A 16,277-nucleotide genomic window follows, 5' to 3' on the forward strand; every position below is an offset into this window, starting at 1 on the left:
CCAACGAACATAAGACAAAAAGTATCAACGTTATGTCTTCTTTTAGCAATATTTAATTTCAGTATTACCCAGCAATTATTTTTAGATAGTTTACAGCAAAGAGAAATGTTATTTAGCCCATTGTGTCTGTGCCAATGAAAAATGAAATATCCAGTTTACTCTCACTTTTCGGCTCTTGATCCAAAACCTTAAAGGTCACCGCACTTCATGAGCATATCCAAGTTTCTGTATTATGAGGAAAGGGTCAGTAGACCCAAAATGTTAACTCTGATTTCTCTCCATAGATGCTGCCAGATCCTGCTGAGCTTTCCCAGCAATTCCAATTTTTGATTTTGTTTTTTTTTGTTTCTTTGTGTTACAGTATTGAATATCCATGTCCTTACAAGTTTCTTGGAGACAAACCTATGCAAGTGGTGTGACTATACCAACCCAATATGCGAGGACAATGTATGTTACAGCAATTGTACATTGAATTCCTATTGTGTAAGTTCAGAGGAAATATGTGTTGCTATATGGTAAGTATTAATTGTAGTTTTAGATCTTGTGCTTAACCTTCTTTTTGTACGTGCTTTCTGAAGGTGACAACCTTACTGTGAATTCTTATTTCTTCAGTTGCAACTATGTTCCTAATTGTGTTAGGAAACACAACTTTATTCTGTCCCCTCTCGATGGTTTAGTTGTTTATCAACACTAAGTGCCTTTATTTAAATCGACAAAAATTGCAATTTCACCATTCAAATCAAACTAAACTGCACATTTGTGGAACCTGGGATGAAACCTGACCACCCGGAGGAAACCCACACAGTCACAGGGAGACTGTGCAAACTCCACTCAGGCAGTCACTCAAGGCTGGAATTGAACCTTAGTCCCTGGCATTGTGTTCGCCATTGTGTGCCCCTAACATGTGTGCCAACCTGGTGTGTCATATTCATCCATTGGAAATGCATTAAAGCATTCCCATCACATCATGGTGGTATGGCACGGTGGCTCGCTGGTTAGCACTGCTACCTCGCAGCACCAAGGACCTGGGTTTGATTCCCATCTTGGGCAACTGTAGGGAATCTAATCATCCCAATCAGAAGTATTTCACATATTCTTCCACTTGTTGCTATTTATAATCATCTTCCACATTAACATATTCCAACAAAAATTGCACTTTGCACAACCTACTGTGTATGCTGATGATTAAGAATTTTTAATCATACTTCTGAACTTTCAAATTTGTATTTTTGTTTTACATGCCATTCCAATTAACCTTTGTGACTCTACATAGGAAGAAGGACAATGAATCCACAAGTGTTCAAACTATGTGTCATTATCCAAATTTACCAGTGGAAGACATAATAATCACAACTTACAATACAACAGTTTGTATCATGACTGAGCAGCCCACAGGGAAAGGAAGGATGTATGTCTGTGGATGTACCAATGAACAGGAGTGTAATGATAAACTTATATTTCAAAATGACCAAAATAGTGAGTATTTATCTTTTTATATAAAAATTTAAGGCAATTTTGTTTTGTATATTACATGCTTTTTGCATTGTTTACCACACCTCTTTTCTCAGGAAGTTAGATGTTTTTTTCAAAATCAACAAATTAGAAATAGAAACACTAAAAGAAGTCTACATTACTAGATTCTGGTCTAGGTTACGACATTCACACTAAATAAACTTTCACATTTTCTTCCATTCATTCTACCTGTGATAATCTCTCTCTCAAGAATATTGTTAATTCACATTCCTAGCAAAACACCCAGAGCTGATACCAAGTCATAAAGAAGACCAAATTGAAACCTTGCTCCCTTCGTCTCCATTCTTCCTGCTACATACTGTTTCTGTTTAATTCTGTCTATGTACATTTTTCATTCCTGGGAAAGTTTTTTGATCTATTTTGCGACTTGAACTTGAGATGCTTTTTGTCTTTGGCATACTGCAATAGAAGACCACATCAGAGGCTGAGAACCATGTAGTGAGCACTCACTTCCTGACTCTAGAAAGCCTGTCCATCATCTCCAGGGCACAAGTGAGTTGTGTGATAGAATACTTTCCACTTGCCTGTAAGTGTGCAGCTCCAATGACTCTCAAAAAGCTTGGCACTATCCAGGGTAAAGCAACCCATTTGATTGACATTATAACCATAAACATTCAGTCCCTCCACTATTGACATTCAGTAGTATCTACATGGTGGACTGCAATAATTCACCAAGTCTTCTTCAATGTTACCTTCAAAACCCATGGCAACTTCCAACTAGAATGACAAGGGCAGCAGATACATGGGATGTGACTATTAGCAAGTTGCCCTCCAAGCCACTCATCAACCTAACTTAAAAATATATCCATGTTTCTTCATTATTTCTCGATCAAAGTCCTGGGCCAAAGTCCTGGTTCTCCCTTCCAAAAGCATTGTAGGTGTCCTACACCAATTGGACTGCAGCAATTCAAAGAGACAGTTTCACCACCACCGTCTCAAGGCAATCTAAGGATGTTTGATAAATGTTGGCCCAGACAGTGATGCCTGTATCCCAGGCATGAATAAAACGTTACAAAATAATATTCTATCATGGTTGAAACAATGAAAGTGGATAAGTAATTAATCTATCTTCCAATGTGGATGCAAAAAGTAAGCACAGCTCAAGCTTGTTTAGGTATATTTGTGCTATAAGCAACTATGGAGTCCAGGTTGTTCTCTATAACTTGGTTTCTCTTTTGGCTTTTTACACATTGGATCACACAATACTGGTTGATTACTCAAAAAAAAACTGAAGTACTGTGGATGTTGGAAAAATGAATTGAAAATAGAATATGCTGAAGAAACTCAGCACATTTGGCAGCATCTGTGGTGAGAGAAACAGTTAAAGTGTATTGCTGTATGTTAGATAGTGTTTATGAAAACTAATTACAACAGTGATAATTTCTCATCCTATTGAGGCAAGCTGTTACAATGAAGTTGATGCTTATTATGTTTTTAGTTTAAGGAGTTAATGGGCTGTAGCAATGTTTAAAACAGGGAAATGGTCCAGAACTCGCAATTATTATTCTTCCATATGGGAAAGCATCTGGCTGGGAATTGGAGTGACTCAGTGATTAGCTTTCCTGTCTCTCAGCTGGAAAATCCTGGATTGAAGTTCCATTGCAGCTTTGTTGGCTATTAAAGAACACTGCTACTTGTGCAGGCAAGTTGATACATATCAGTACTCATCCCCAGCTCAATAAATGGGGAAGGCTAATAGTAGGCAGTGCATACTAAGATAACCGACCAGAGAACTGTTCCTCTCGCCACAGATGCTGTCAAATGTGCTGAGTTTCTTGAGCATGTTCTGTTTTGAATTCAGATTTCCAACATCCACAGTACTTCAGTTTCATGAAATTGTAGGTCTTCAATCTACATCAGCAGATTTTTATTCACAATCCATTGACAGATTTGTGCAGAAGCAAATAAACTTTTTATTTCAACATCATCATCAGCAAATTCATTATTGGTGAAACCAGTATTTTCACTTCATCGGTCCTGCTATTTAAGGATTACTTCTGGCTGGGCAGGATCTCTGTCACGATTACTGAGGATTCTTCCTGAGCAGATAAGGAAGTTAAATTTCTGCTTGGACTTGTTTCTTCCATTTCACTTCAGCATGTGACATCCAACTTGTACCTGTTAATAGCTTTTAGTTCACCAGTATTGACAAGCTCTTTTAGCATCTGGTACCTGCCCTATTCATTGTGTTGGTTTCTCACTTGTGTTTGTGGTTTGCTACTTGAAGAATCGAATGAACTCTGCTGATCTCCTGGATTGAGTAGATCTTTTCTTCTTAGGATTGATGTATTTTGTTTCTGGACTTGTGCTTCATTTATCATCTGAATGGCTTACTCTTGAGTCAGATCTTCTTTGAGCAGTATTAAATTTGTCCCTCAATAATTCTGTTTCTTATGAATTCTGACTTGAAGTCACTATTGTCACATTTTTCACTAATCCATAAGGATTGTTAATATGTGAATTCCCTTGAATAGAACATAGAACATATAACAAAGAATATTACTGTGCAGTACAGGCCCTTCAGCCCTCGATGTTGTGCCAACTTGTGAAACCAATCGAAAGTCCATCTTACCTACACTATTCCATTATCACCCATATGTTTAGCCAACGACCATTTAAAAACATTTAATGTTGGTGAGTCCACTATTGTTGCAGACAGGGCAAACCACACCCTTACTACTCAGAGTAAAGAACCTACCTCTGACATCTGTCCTATGTCTATCACCCCTCAGTTTAAAGCTATGTCCTCTTGTGCTAGCCTTTGCTGACAAGGAAAAAGGCTCTCACTGTCCACCTTATCTAATTCTTTGATCACCTTGTATGCTTCTGTTATGTCACCTCTTAACCTTCTTCTCTTTGAAAATAGCCTCAAGTCCCTCAGCCTTTCCTCATACAACCTTCCCTGCATACAAGGCAACATCCTGGTAAAATTCTTCTAGGAGAAAGTGAGGACTGCAGATGCTGGAGATCAGAGCTGAAAATGTGTTGCTGGAAAAGCGCAGTAGGTCAGGCAGCATCCAAGGAGCAGGAGAATTGACGTTTCAGGCATGAGCCTTTCTTCAGGAATGTGGAGAGTGTGCCAAGCAGGCTAAGATAAAAGGTAGGGAGGAGGGACTTGGGGGAGGGGCGTTGGAAATGTGATAGGTGGAAGGAAGTTAAGGTGATGGTGATAGGCTGGAGAGGGGGTGGGGGCGGAGAGGTCAGGAAGAAGATTGCAGGTTAGGAAGGTGGTGCTGAGTTCGAGGGTTGGGACTGAGACAAAGTGGGGGGAGGGGAAATGAGGAAACTGGAGAAATCTGAGTTCATCTATTGTGGTTGGAGGGTTCCCAGGCGGAAGATGAGGCGCTCTTCCTCCAACCGTCATGTTGCCACGGTCTGGCGATGGAGGAGTCCAAGGACCTGCATGTCCTTGGTGGAGTGGGAGGGGGAGTTGAAGTGTTGAGCCACGGGGTGGTTGGATTGGTTGGTCCGGGTGTCCCAGAGGTGTTCTCTGAAACGTCCTCTATGTTGGGGAGACAGACCGCCTACTTGTGGAACGTTTCAGAGAACACCTCTGAGACACCCGAACCAACCAATCCAACCACCCCATGGCTCAACACTTCAACTCCCCCAAGGACATGCAGGTCCTTGGACTCCTCCATCGCCAGACCATAGCAACACAACAGCTGGAGGAAGAGCGCCTCACCTTCCGCCTAGGAACCCTCCAACCACAAGGGATGAACTCAGATTTCTCCAGTTTCCTCATTTCCCCTCCTCCACCTTGTCTCAGTCCCAACCCTCGAACTCAGCACCACCTTCCTAACCTGCAATCTTCTTCCTGACCTCTCCGCCCCCACCCCCACTCCGGCCTATCACCCTCACCTTAACCTCCTTCCACCTATCGCATTTCCAACACCCCTCCCCCAAGTCCCTCCTCCCTACCTTTTATCTTATCCTGCTTGGCACACCCTCCTCATTCCTGATGAAAGGGTCATGCCCGAAACGTTGATTCTCCTGCTTCTTGGATGCTGCCTGACTTGCTGCGCTTTTCCAGCAACATCCTGGTAAATCTCCTCTGCATCCATTCCAATGCTTCCACATCCTTCATATGATGCGGCAACCAGAACTGGAAGCTATACTCAGAGTGCAGCAGCATCCGAGTTTTGTTCAGCTGCAACATGACCTCATAGCTCTGAAACTCAGTCCCTCTACCAATAAAAACTAACACACCGTACACTTTCTTAACAACCCTATCAACCTGGGTGGCAACTTTCAGGGAATATTGCACATGGATAACGAGATCTCTTTGTTCATCCACACTACTAAGAACCTTAATCATGATTTGGAGGAGACAATGTTGGACTGGGGTGGACAAAGTTAAAAAACACATAACACGCTAGTGCTTCAAAAGCTAGTGCTTCCAAATAAATCTGTTGGACTACAGTCAGGTGTTGTGTGATTTAAAAGAATCTTACCATTAGCCCAATACGCTGTATTCCTGTTACTCATTCCAGAGTGAATCACCTCACTTTTCCGCATGAAACTCCATTTGCTACCTCTCAGTCCAGCTCTGCAGCTTATCTATGTCCTCCTGTAACCTGCAACATCCCTCTGCACTGTCTACAACTCCACAGACTTTAGTGTCATCCACAAATCTACTAACCCATCCTTCTATGCCCTCATCCAGGTCATTTATAAAAATGACAAACAGCAGTGGCCCCAAAACAGATCTTTGTGGTATATCTCCAGTAACTGAACTCCAGAATGAACATTTCCCATCAACCACCACCCTCTGTCTTCTTTCAGCTATCCAATTTCTGACCTAAACCGCTAACTCACCCTCGATCCCATGCCTCCACATTTTCTGCAATAGCCTATCATGGGGAACCTTATCAAATGCTTTACTGAAATCCATATGCACACCACATCAACTGCTTTACCCTCATCCACCTGTTTGGTCACCTTCTCAAAGAAATCAATAAGGTTTGTGAGGCATACCTACCCTTCACAAAACCATGTTGATTGTCTCTAATCAAATTATTTCTTTCTAGATGATTATAAATCCTACCTCTCATAATCCTTTCCAAAACTTTGCCCACAACAGAAGTAAGGCTCACTGGTCTATAACTCTCAGGGTTGTTTCTACTTGTCTTCTTGAATAAGTGGGCAACATTTGCTATCCTCCAGTTTTCTGGCACGATTCCTGTAGACAATAACGACATAAAGATCAAAGCCAAAGGCTCTGTAACCTCCTCCCTGGCTTCCCAGAGAATCTCAGGATAAATCCCATCAGACCCAGAGGGCTTACCTATTTTCACACTTTCCAGAATTGCTAATACATCCTCCTTGTGAACTTCAATCCCGCCTACTGGATTAGTGGTGCTGGAAGAGCACAGCAGTTCAGACAGCATCCATCAAGCAGCGAAATCGACGTTTCGGACAAAAGCCTTTTGTCTGAAACGTCGATTTCGCTGCTCGTTGGATGCTGCCTGAACTGCTGTGCTCTTCCAGCACCACTAATCCAATATTTGGTTTTCAGCATCTGCAGTCATTGTTTTTACCTTCAATCCCACCTAGTCTAGTAGCCTGCATCTCAGTATTCTCCTTGACGACATTACCTTTTTCCTGTGTGAATGTAGACGAAAAATATTCATTTAGCATCTCTCCAATCTCTTTGGACTCCATGCACAACGTCCGACCACTATCTTTGATTGGCCCTAATCTTACCTTAGTTATTCCTTTATTCCTGACATACCTATAGAAAGCTTTAGGTTTTCCTTGGTCCTGCGTGCTAAAGACTTCTCATGTCCCCTCCTGGCTCCTCTTAGCTCTCTTTTTAGGTCCTTCCTGACTAACTTGTAACTCTCAAGCACCCTAACTGACCCTTCATGTCTCATCTTTACTTAAGCCTCTTTCTTCCTCTTGACAAGAGATTCAACCCCTTTAGTAAACCACGGCTCCCTCGCTTGACAACTTGCTCCCTGCCTGACAGGGACATACTTATCAAGGACATGCAGTAGCTGTTTCTTGAACAAGCTTCACATTTCAATTGTGCCCATCCCCTGCATTTTCCTTCCCCATCCTATGCATCCTAAATCTTGCCTAATCACATCATAATTGCTTTTCCCCCAGCTATAACTCTTGCCCTGAGGTATGTACCTATCTCTTTCCAATGCTAAAGTAAACGTAACCGAATTGAGGTCACTATCACTAAAGTGCTCACCTACCTCCAAATCGAACACCTGGTTTGGTTCATTACCCAGTACCAAATCCAATGTGGCCTCCCCTCTTGTTTGTCTATCTACATACTGTGTTAAGAAACCTTTCCGCACACAATAGACATAAACTGACCCATCTAAAGTATTTAACCTCTAAAGTTTCCAGTCAATATTTGGAAAGTTAAAGACACCATAAAAAGTACCCTATTACTTTCGCTCCCATCCAGAATCATCTTTGCAATCCTTTCCCCTACATAACTATTTGGAGGCCTATAGAAAACTGCCAACAGGGTGACCTCTCCTTTCCTGTTTCTAACCTCAGCCCAAACTACCTCACTAGACAAGCCCTCAAATGTCCTTTCTGCCACTGTAACCCTGTCCTTGACTAACAATGCCACACCTCCTCCTCTTTTGCTACCTTCCTGATCCTGAAATATCTAAACTCCAGAACCTGCAACCACCATTCCTGTCCCTTCTCTATCCATGTCTCTGAAATGGCCACAACTTCAAAGTCTCAGGTGCAAGTTCATCCACCTTATTCCGGATCCTTCTGGCATTGAAGTAGACACATTTCAAACCACCCCCCTTGCCTGCAGGTGCAATCCTGCAACCTTGAAACCTTACCAAAGACCTCACTACTCTCAACCTCCTGTAAACTGGAGCTACAATGCAGGTTCCCATCCCCTTACTGAATTAGTTTAAACTCTCCTGAAGAGCATTAGCAAATTTCCCCCCTCCGCGCCCCCCCCTAGGATATTGGTACCCCTCTGGTTCAGGTGTCGACCATTCAGTTTGTAGAGTTCCCACCTACCCCAAAATGAGCCCCAATTATCTAGGTATCTGAATCCCTCTCTCCTGCACATCTCTCTAGCCACCTGTTCAACTGCTCTCTCCCTATACCTCACCTCGCTAACATGTGGCATGGATAACAAACCAGAGATAACAACCCTCTTCGTTCTAGCTTTAAGCGTTCACCCTAGCTCCCTGAATTTCTGCCTTACATCCCCATCCCTTTTCCTACCTATGTTGTTGGTGCCTATGTAGACCACAACTTGGGGGCTGCTCCCCCTCCCCCCAAGGATCCCGAAAACACGATCCAAGACATCACGGACCCTGATACCTGGGAGGCAAAACACCAACCACGAGTCTCCCTCATTCCCACAGAATCTCCTATCTTTCCCCCTAACTATGGAGTCCCCAATGACTAATGCTCTACTCCTCTCCCCCCTTTCCTTCTGAGCAACAGGGACAGACACTGTGCCAGAGACCTGTACCCCATGACTTATCCCTGGTAAGTCATCCCCCCCCAACTTTATCCAAAACAGTATGATTGTTATATAGGAGAATGGCCACATGGCATCCCTGCACTGACTGCTTCTTATCCCTTATAACAGTCATCCAACTATCTTCATTTCAAGGAGTAACCACCTCCCTGTTGCTTTTATCTATTATTGTCTGTGCCCCTTGAATGATCCTGAGTTCATGCAGTTCCAGTTCCAGTACCCTAACATGGTCGTCAAGGAGCTAGAGTTGGGTGCACTTCCTGCAGGTGGACTGAGCTGGGACACTAATAGTGTCCCTCACCTCAAACATCCTACAGGAGGAACATTGTACTGCCTGCACTGCCATCCCTGCTATCTTCCCTTCCTAAGAAACGAAAGAGAAAAAAAAAGCTTACCTGAATTCCCCCTAGTGATGTAAGGTTAGAGGAGGTGGGTGCGTGGGTAAGAGGCCCTACAGGTGTAGGGTCTCGGGTTTAGCAAACAATCAACCTATACACCTGTAGGGGAAAAAAGTCCCAGAAGCCTCTGCATTCTGGTAAGTTTTTAAATGAAGAGTTTACCTTCCCAACAACCCCCGGTTTCCGCTCTCACAAGTCCCACTGCAGAAATGAAGAACTCTTCTTTTATATTTCTTTGTTTTATCAATAAATTCATTAGTTCTGAGGTTCAAGTAGTTGTCAAAGGATTTCATTACTTGTCAAAAGTATCTATTCCTTCTTTAACCTTTTGGACAAGCTTTAACATCATCAGCTATACTTCCAACCATGAATAGAACTGTACTTTCTTTCTCAGTTTCTGAATTAGCATCTAGTTTGGAAGCTATGCTGTTTGTCAGAAATTGTTTTCTTGAAAATGTCTCATTCTATGTTCTATTTAGCTCATTTCTGAAGTTAAGTATTTCTGGAAATATTATTTCTGATGCTATATCTTCCCAATGTAATTAAGTATTTTGGTATTGAAAAGGCTTTTTCCCCCACAATAATAGTAATTGTGCTGTACTTTACAGCTATACTAGAGGGTTTCTTCATTTGTTGCAGCTACAATGAAGGATTCCAACTTTCTACTGCCTGAGTGGAGTCTCCCAAGCTTTCTGTCCCAGTTAGACAGGATCTTCTTTTAATCTGTCCAAAGTTATTGTTTTAGTTACTGACTTTGTGATGTCCCTAGCTCTGCAACCTTGGATTAATACATCTTTCATGACCATTTACTTTTATTTTCAAACAATCTCTCATGGCATCCATTTACTCTGGCAATTCTTGATTTCAAATTCTGTTTTTAAGTTTTAAGCTTTTAATTTTCCAGCCTTGTTCATTGCATCACGTCCCATTGTGAATTTTGCATTTTACCTGTAGATCTCCAATATCTGCTCACTTGCCACTGAACTGCACGTTGGATCTGCTCATACAAATCATGACCTCTCAATGCAGCCAGCATCTATTTTGCAGTTACTAGTTTTCCAACTCAATAGAGTTGCTAACTCTCCTGTTGCAGCTCATCTCTGTAATGTTTTTACCTCTTCACTGGAGTTTTCTTCCTTGTTGAGGATTGTCATTAGGGTTTCTTCTCCAGAGTTCTCAAATTTCAGCTCTATCCTGTTGATCTTTTTCCCCTGTATCCTACTGTTGACTGTGCAGTATGAGCAGGTGAATTAAAGCTGTGTCTGAAGATCTCACACTGCTGCTTACCATATATTGTAACAGAAGTCAAATAAAATCCACACCACTGTCTACCATGGTGTTATATCAGGACACTACACTGTTTGAGATGCTGCCCATAAAAAAAGAGGATGGTGGCAGCAACATTTATTAAGTGCTGGAAACTACAAAGCTTGCTTGGTCTACTGTGGTAGAGGAAAGCCAATTCCTAGTCTAACTGGAAGTGTGTCTTATAGTTAATAAAGCTAACAAGTAACAGGTTATGTGGATATGATAGACATTCTTACAGAGACTTTGACTAGGACTAGATGTCTCACTCCTACTACATACAAGACTCTTCTGCCCACAAATCCATATGACTACTTCTTTGTGGCAGGTGCTTATTTTATGCTACTCTTCAGTATTAACTCTATCAGGATAACCAAAATATCATTGTTCCACAAATTTAATACTATTCCAACAATTAACTCAAGCACAGTTCAAATTCATTCTAAACCATGAAACAGGTAAACCATTTCCATCAATATATTAATAATAACATAATCCAAAACAGTACAACACAGGAACAGGCCCTTCACCTTCCAAGCCTGTGCCAATTCCTAATCCTAATTTAGACCCACTACGTATTACCCATATGTGTTTTTGATCCCTCTGTTTTCCTAACGTTCATGTGTCTATCAATATATGCCTTAAACATTGCTAATGTGCTTCCCACCACCTCCACCAGTGGTGTGTTCCAGGCACCCACCATCCTCTGGATGAAAATTTTCCCTGCCCTTCTCCCCTAAACTTTCCCCAACTCACCTTAACTGTGCCCTCTTGTAGTTGGCCTTTCCACCTGGGAGGAGCCTCTGGGAAGAGCATCCTATCTATCCCTCTCATAATTTTGTAGACCTCGAGCAAGTTGCCCCTCACCCTTCATCTTTCCAGTGAAAACGATCTGACTTTATCCAACCTCTCCTCATAACTAAAACCCTCCAGACCAGGCAACATCCTGGTAAACCTTCTCTGCACCCTCTCTAGAGCATTCATATCCTTCTGGTAGTGTGGCGACCAGAACTGCATGCATTATTCCAAATGTGGCCTAACTAAAGTTTATACAGCTGTAACATAACTTGCCAACTTTTATATCCGATGCTGAAAATGTGTTGCTGGAAAAGCACAGCAGGTCAGGCAGCATCCAAGGAGCAGGAGAATCGATGTTTCGGGCATGATGCTGCCTGACCTACTGCGCTTTTCCAGCAACACATTTTCCGCTCTGATCTCCAGCATCTGCAGTCCTCACTTTCTCCTAGAAGTTTATATCCGATGTCAGCCAATGAAGGCAAATATGCTGCATGCCTTCTTGAACACCTTATCCATTTGTGTTGTCACATTCATGGATCTGTGGACTTGTATGCCCATATCCCTCTGTATGTCAATGATCCTAAGGGTTTTGACATTTATTGTAATTTGCACCTGAATTTGATCTTCCAAAACGCATCACCTCACATTTTTCTGCCATTTCTCTGCCCAAATCTACAATCTACCTATATCCTGCTCTACATTTTCACAATCATCCTCACTATCTGCAACTCCGCCAATTTTGGTGTCATTTGCAAACTTACTAATCAAGCCACCTACATTTTCCACCAAACCATTTCCATATATATTACAAACCACAAAGGTCCCAGTACTGATCCCTGTGGAACACCACCAGTCACTGATCTCCATTCTGAAAAGTGCCATTCCAAAGTTACTCACTCTCTTCTATGAACCAATTTTGTATCCATGTAGCCAAATCAAACCTAATCCAATGAGATTCTACCTTTAGTACCAAATACTCATTATTATTATTACACTTTAAAGCACATTCAATGGAGAAAATTTCACATATTCTGCTAACATTAGGGATTGAACCAATTTTCTATCACAAGGGATGGCAATCTTTTAGCTCCTTTTTTTCAGACAAAACCAGAGTTATTTAAAGAAATTATTCACTTTTTTAAATGATCTGAAGTAAATCAAAGTTAACTTATTAGACAATGTCAGTTTGTCATAAGCTTCACTCATTGGTGCTGCATTCCTGGAGAAACACAAGATGTGCCCACAAGTTTCATTTCCTCAATGTTATATTGATCTCCTTGAATCATAACTATCTGATATCACCAGCAAATTCCACAAATTCACTTTCTTAACTTTGTGCCCATGGGCTGCTGGGACAAAACTATGTGCATGAAACGCAGCAGTCTTAATAATATCGGAATCTTCAAATGGTTCATACGAAAGAGGTTATTACATTTACAACACTTTTCCCAGCAAAAAAACTTTGTGCTAGAATTGTCTGAAGTTCCTATGGCTATGTAAACTTTGTAGTATTTGTGCCTCCTTAATCCTTGAGCCTTGGGAATGGGTCTTTCTTTCTTCCTTCCTTCCTTTCTTTCTTTCTTTCTTTCTTTCTTTCTTTTTCTTTCTTTCTTTCTCTCTTTCTTTCTTTCTTTCTTTTCTCTCTTTCTTTCTTTTCTTTCTTTTCTTTCTTTCTTTCTCTTTCAAACTATAGTTTTCATTTTGCTTTAATTTTCTTCTCAACTTCACGTTATTCCACTTTCAAATAAACCTTAGCCAAATCCATTTATATTTCATCTGGATTACCTTTTTCTTCCACAAGGTAAAAATATTGAACCAATGCCTCAACTATTTCCGACTTAGTCAAAATTATTAGAATTATTTTAATTTTTCTGTTTTAATATTTCCTTTTGTCAACAGCTACAATGTTTTTAAATATATTCTGCTTTTTAAGGAAAGCTTCAGAAATAGTTATAAACCTTTTCACCTTTTCAATGAATGTTCCAATGTTTACTGTGAAAGTTTGTTTTTAATCTTATCACAGCTTGTGGATTCAAAATCCTGCAAAAGCCCAAGTTTTTAAAGATCCCCATGAAGACCAATAAATTCTTCCCAAAAAAACTTTAATTAAAAGCTGAATGGAGAAATGTGAATATGAGAAGATTTTATGTCAAAGCGGTTACTGCAACAAAACAACTTAAAGTATTTTAAACAACTTACTATGTTTGTTGATATGCATTAAACTACAAATACCCCTCTTTATTTTTGGCAAAACCAATAAATCCCACTACCAGATATTAGATTAACTGTTCTTTAAGCACATTTTCAATAGTCGCGGAATCAGTCCAAAGTTATTCTTATTTATTGAGGATTTAGAGTTTTTCTTTTCTTAGCTCGGTAACTTGTAACCCTGAACAGCAGTGATGGCCACTGATGTGACTATAATCAGCAACTGAGTATTTATGTGTTTCAACTTGACCAAGGGTAGATATGGAATCTTGGCTGAAAATGTGTTGCTGGAAAAGCGCAGCAGGTCTTCTGGAAGGGCTCATGCCCGAAACATCGATTCTCCTGCTCCTTGGATGCTGCCTGACCTGCTGCGCTTTTCCAGCAACACATTTTCAGCTCTGATCTCCAGCATCTGCAGTCCTCACTTTCTCCTAGATATGGAATCTTAATCATTTTCTTCCTCCCTTGATGGGTAAAATTGCAGATAGTTCAGTACAAGCAGAGAGGGTCATTCAAATAATTATATGGGCCCCAACTTCAAGCCCACTGAGGGACCATAAAGGTCTACCTAATATTTAATGCTTCTGTCCTTCTGTTTGATGAAATATTTGTGATTGCCCGACATCACCTATTCAAATACCTTTAATACTAATTGGTTTTCATTCCATGTTATTTGTAAAGTACGTATCTCAGAGTACAATGACACAACATTCCTAGTAAAGGAGGTAATATTTTACCTTAATTACATTTTTTTTCCAGAATATCCAATACCACAAAAAAATGAGGTATTTCCTGTGGCTGTGTTGAGCCTACTCCCACCTATCCTGATTGCTTTCATGATAACGATGGCATTTTATCTCTTTCGCACTCGACAACAGAGAAAAGTGAACAAGGATTGGCCACAGAAACAGAGAGAGCACCAAAGCCTCACTAGGACTGACATGAGAAAACCTGGAGAGTACGATGGAAAATGCACTGTTACAATTGATGATGGTCAGTCCGACATCAGTGCAACATGTGCCAACAACCTCAATCACAATAATGAACTGTTGCCAATTGAACTGGATGGCATTGTTGGAAAAGGTAGATTTGCAGAAGTCTGGAGAGCAAAACTCAAACATAGTGCTTCAGGCCAATATGAAACTGTTGCAGTGAAAATCTTTCCTTGTGAAGAATATCCATCATGGAGAACTGAAAAAAAGATCTTCTCAGATGTCGATCTCAAACATGAGAGTGTGCTCCAGTTTCTCACAGCAGAGGAAAGAGTTAGAGGAATGGAAAAACAATACTGGCTCATTACAGCTTATCACAGTGTGGGAAATCTACAGGATTTCCTCACAAACCACATTCTGACCTGGACAGACATGTATATGATGACAGGATCTCTTGTAAATGGGGTTGCTCACCTTCACAGTGACTATACTGCTTGTGGCACCCCAAAGATTCCTATATCTCACAGAGACATTAAAAGTACAAACATTCTGGTTAAAAACAAACAGGAATGTGTGTTGTGTGATTTTGGTCTGGCACTGAGGCTTGATCCATCTCTAACAGCTGAAGACTTTGCAAATAGTGGCCAGGTGAGTATATCATGACTTTTGATAGATTGTATTGCAAAATGAAGCTGATTAATGTAACATAGCCTGATCATTTAAATTTAATTAGAATGGTTTGATTGTATTAAAACAACAGAAAAATCGATATTTTTAAACATATTTTTACCTATGAGTAGATATAAATGCAATGGCTCCACTTGACCATGCACAAAATTGAATTTTCGCCCATTCTGTCATTTTGCTTCCAATCCTGCATTGCAAGCTGTAAGGAGTTTGAACATGGATTCAATAGAATGACAGTGCCTAAACTGTAGAAAATTAGGTGTTGACAGCATACCTAATATGTCTTTCCTAAGTGCCTAATGGTATGCTAGAAATGTTCCACACAAAACCGTTTATCACGATGTATACAGATAAGTCCATTCAGATTTCAATTATAGACTCTCCTTCTCTCCTAAATATTTTTGTTTTTACTAATTTACCATATAACCTCAAAAAAACAGCTACCTTAATGTACAAATCTTGACAGAGAATGCTGATGTGATATTTAGCTTTGGAGAATAACAATGTAGGCATGATTCTGACCTTTTTTCCATACATGTACACTAGCGAAGATTTGATATTGGTTGATTATCAGGTATGGAGACCATGAATTGATTTTTACTTTTTATAGAATACTGGGGTTGTGGCTTCTTCTTGCTGCTGAAACTATTACCATCCTTTTAACAAATGAAGAAATAAACCCAGGAGCTTCCTGGATTGTAAATTCAGTATTACAGCAAAAAATACTCTTTTTCTTTAAGTATAGGAGGGGATTTCCATTCATAAATTATGTAATGACTTTATTTGTTGAATGGTAATTAATGTAATACTAAATCTTTCCGAGTAGTTGCTGTACATACAAAACCTGAGAATTGCTGAAATATACGTTTTGTTGAAGCTTTTCATCCTGCACTCATCAGGACAATTCACGCAAATACAAATTCAAAGGGAAAACCA

The 16,277-nt window shown here is 40.5% G+C and overlaps 1 protein-coding gene across 1 annotated transcript in view; it reads left to right on the top strand.

The window, feature by feature from the left end:
- Window positions 1-16,277, top strand: part of tgfbr2l (transforming growth factor beta receptor-like) — a 108,102-nt gene that overhangs the window by 57,171 nt on the left and 34,654 nt on the right. Inside the window, exons 2-4 of the mRNA XM_072579588.1 lie at window positions 362-515; window positions 1,274-1,476; window positions 14,482-15,302. Of these exons, the coding sequence (XP_072435689.1) occupies window positions 362-515; window positions 1,274-1,476; window positions 14,482-15,302 (1,178 nt within the window). The remainder of the gene's footprint in view (window positions 1-361; window positions 516-1,273; window positions 1,477-14,481; window positions 15,303-16,277) is intronic.

Source organism: Chiloscyllium punctatum, chromosome 10 (assembly GCF_047496795.1).
Source record: "Chiloscyllium punctatum isolate Juve2018m chromosome 10, sChiPun1.3, whole genome shotgun sequence".
Classification (NCBI taxonomy): domain Eukaryota; kingdom Metazoa; phylum Chordata; class Chondrichthyes; order Orectolobiformes; family Hemiscylliidae; genus Chiloscyllium; species Chiloscyllium punctatum.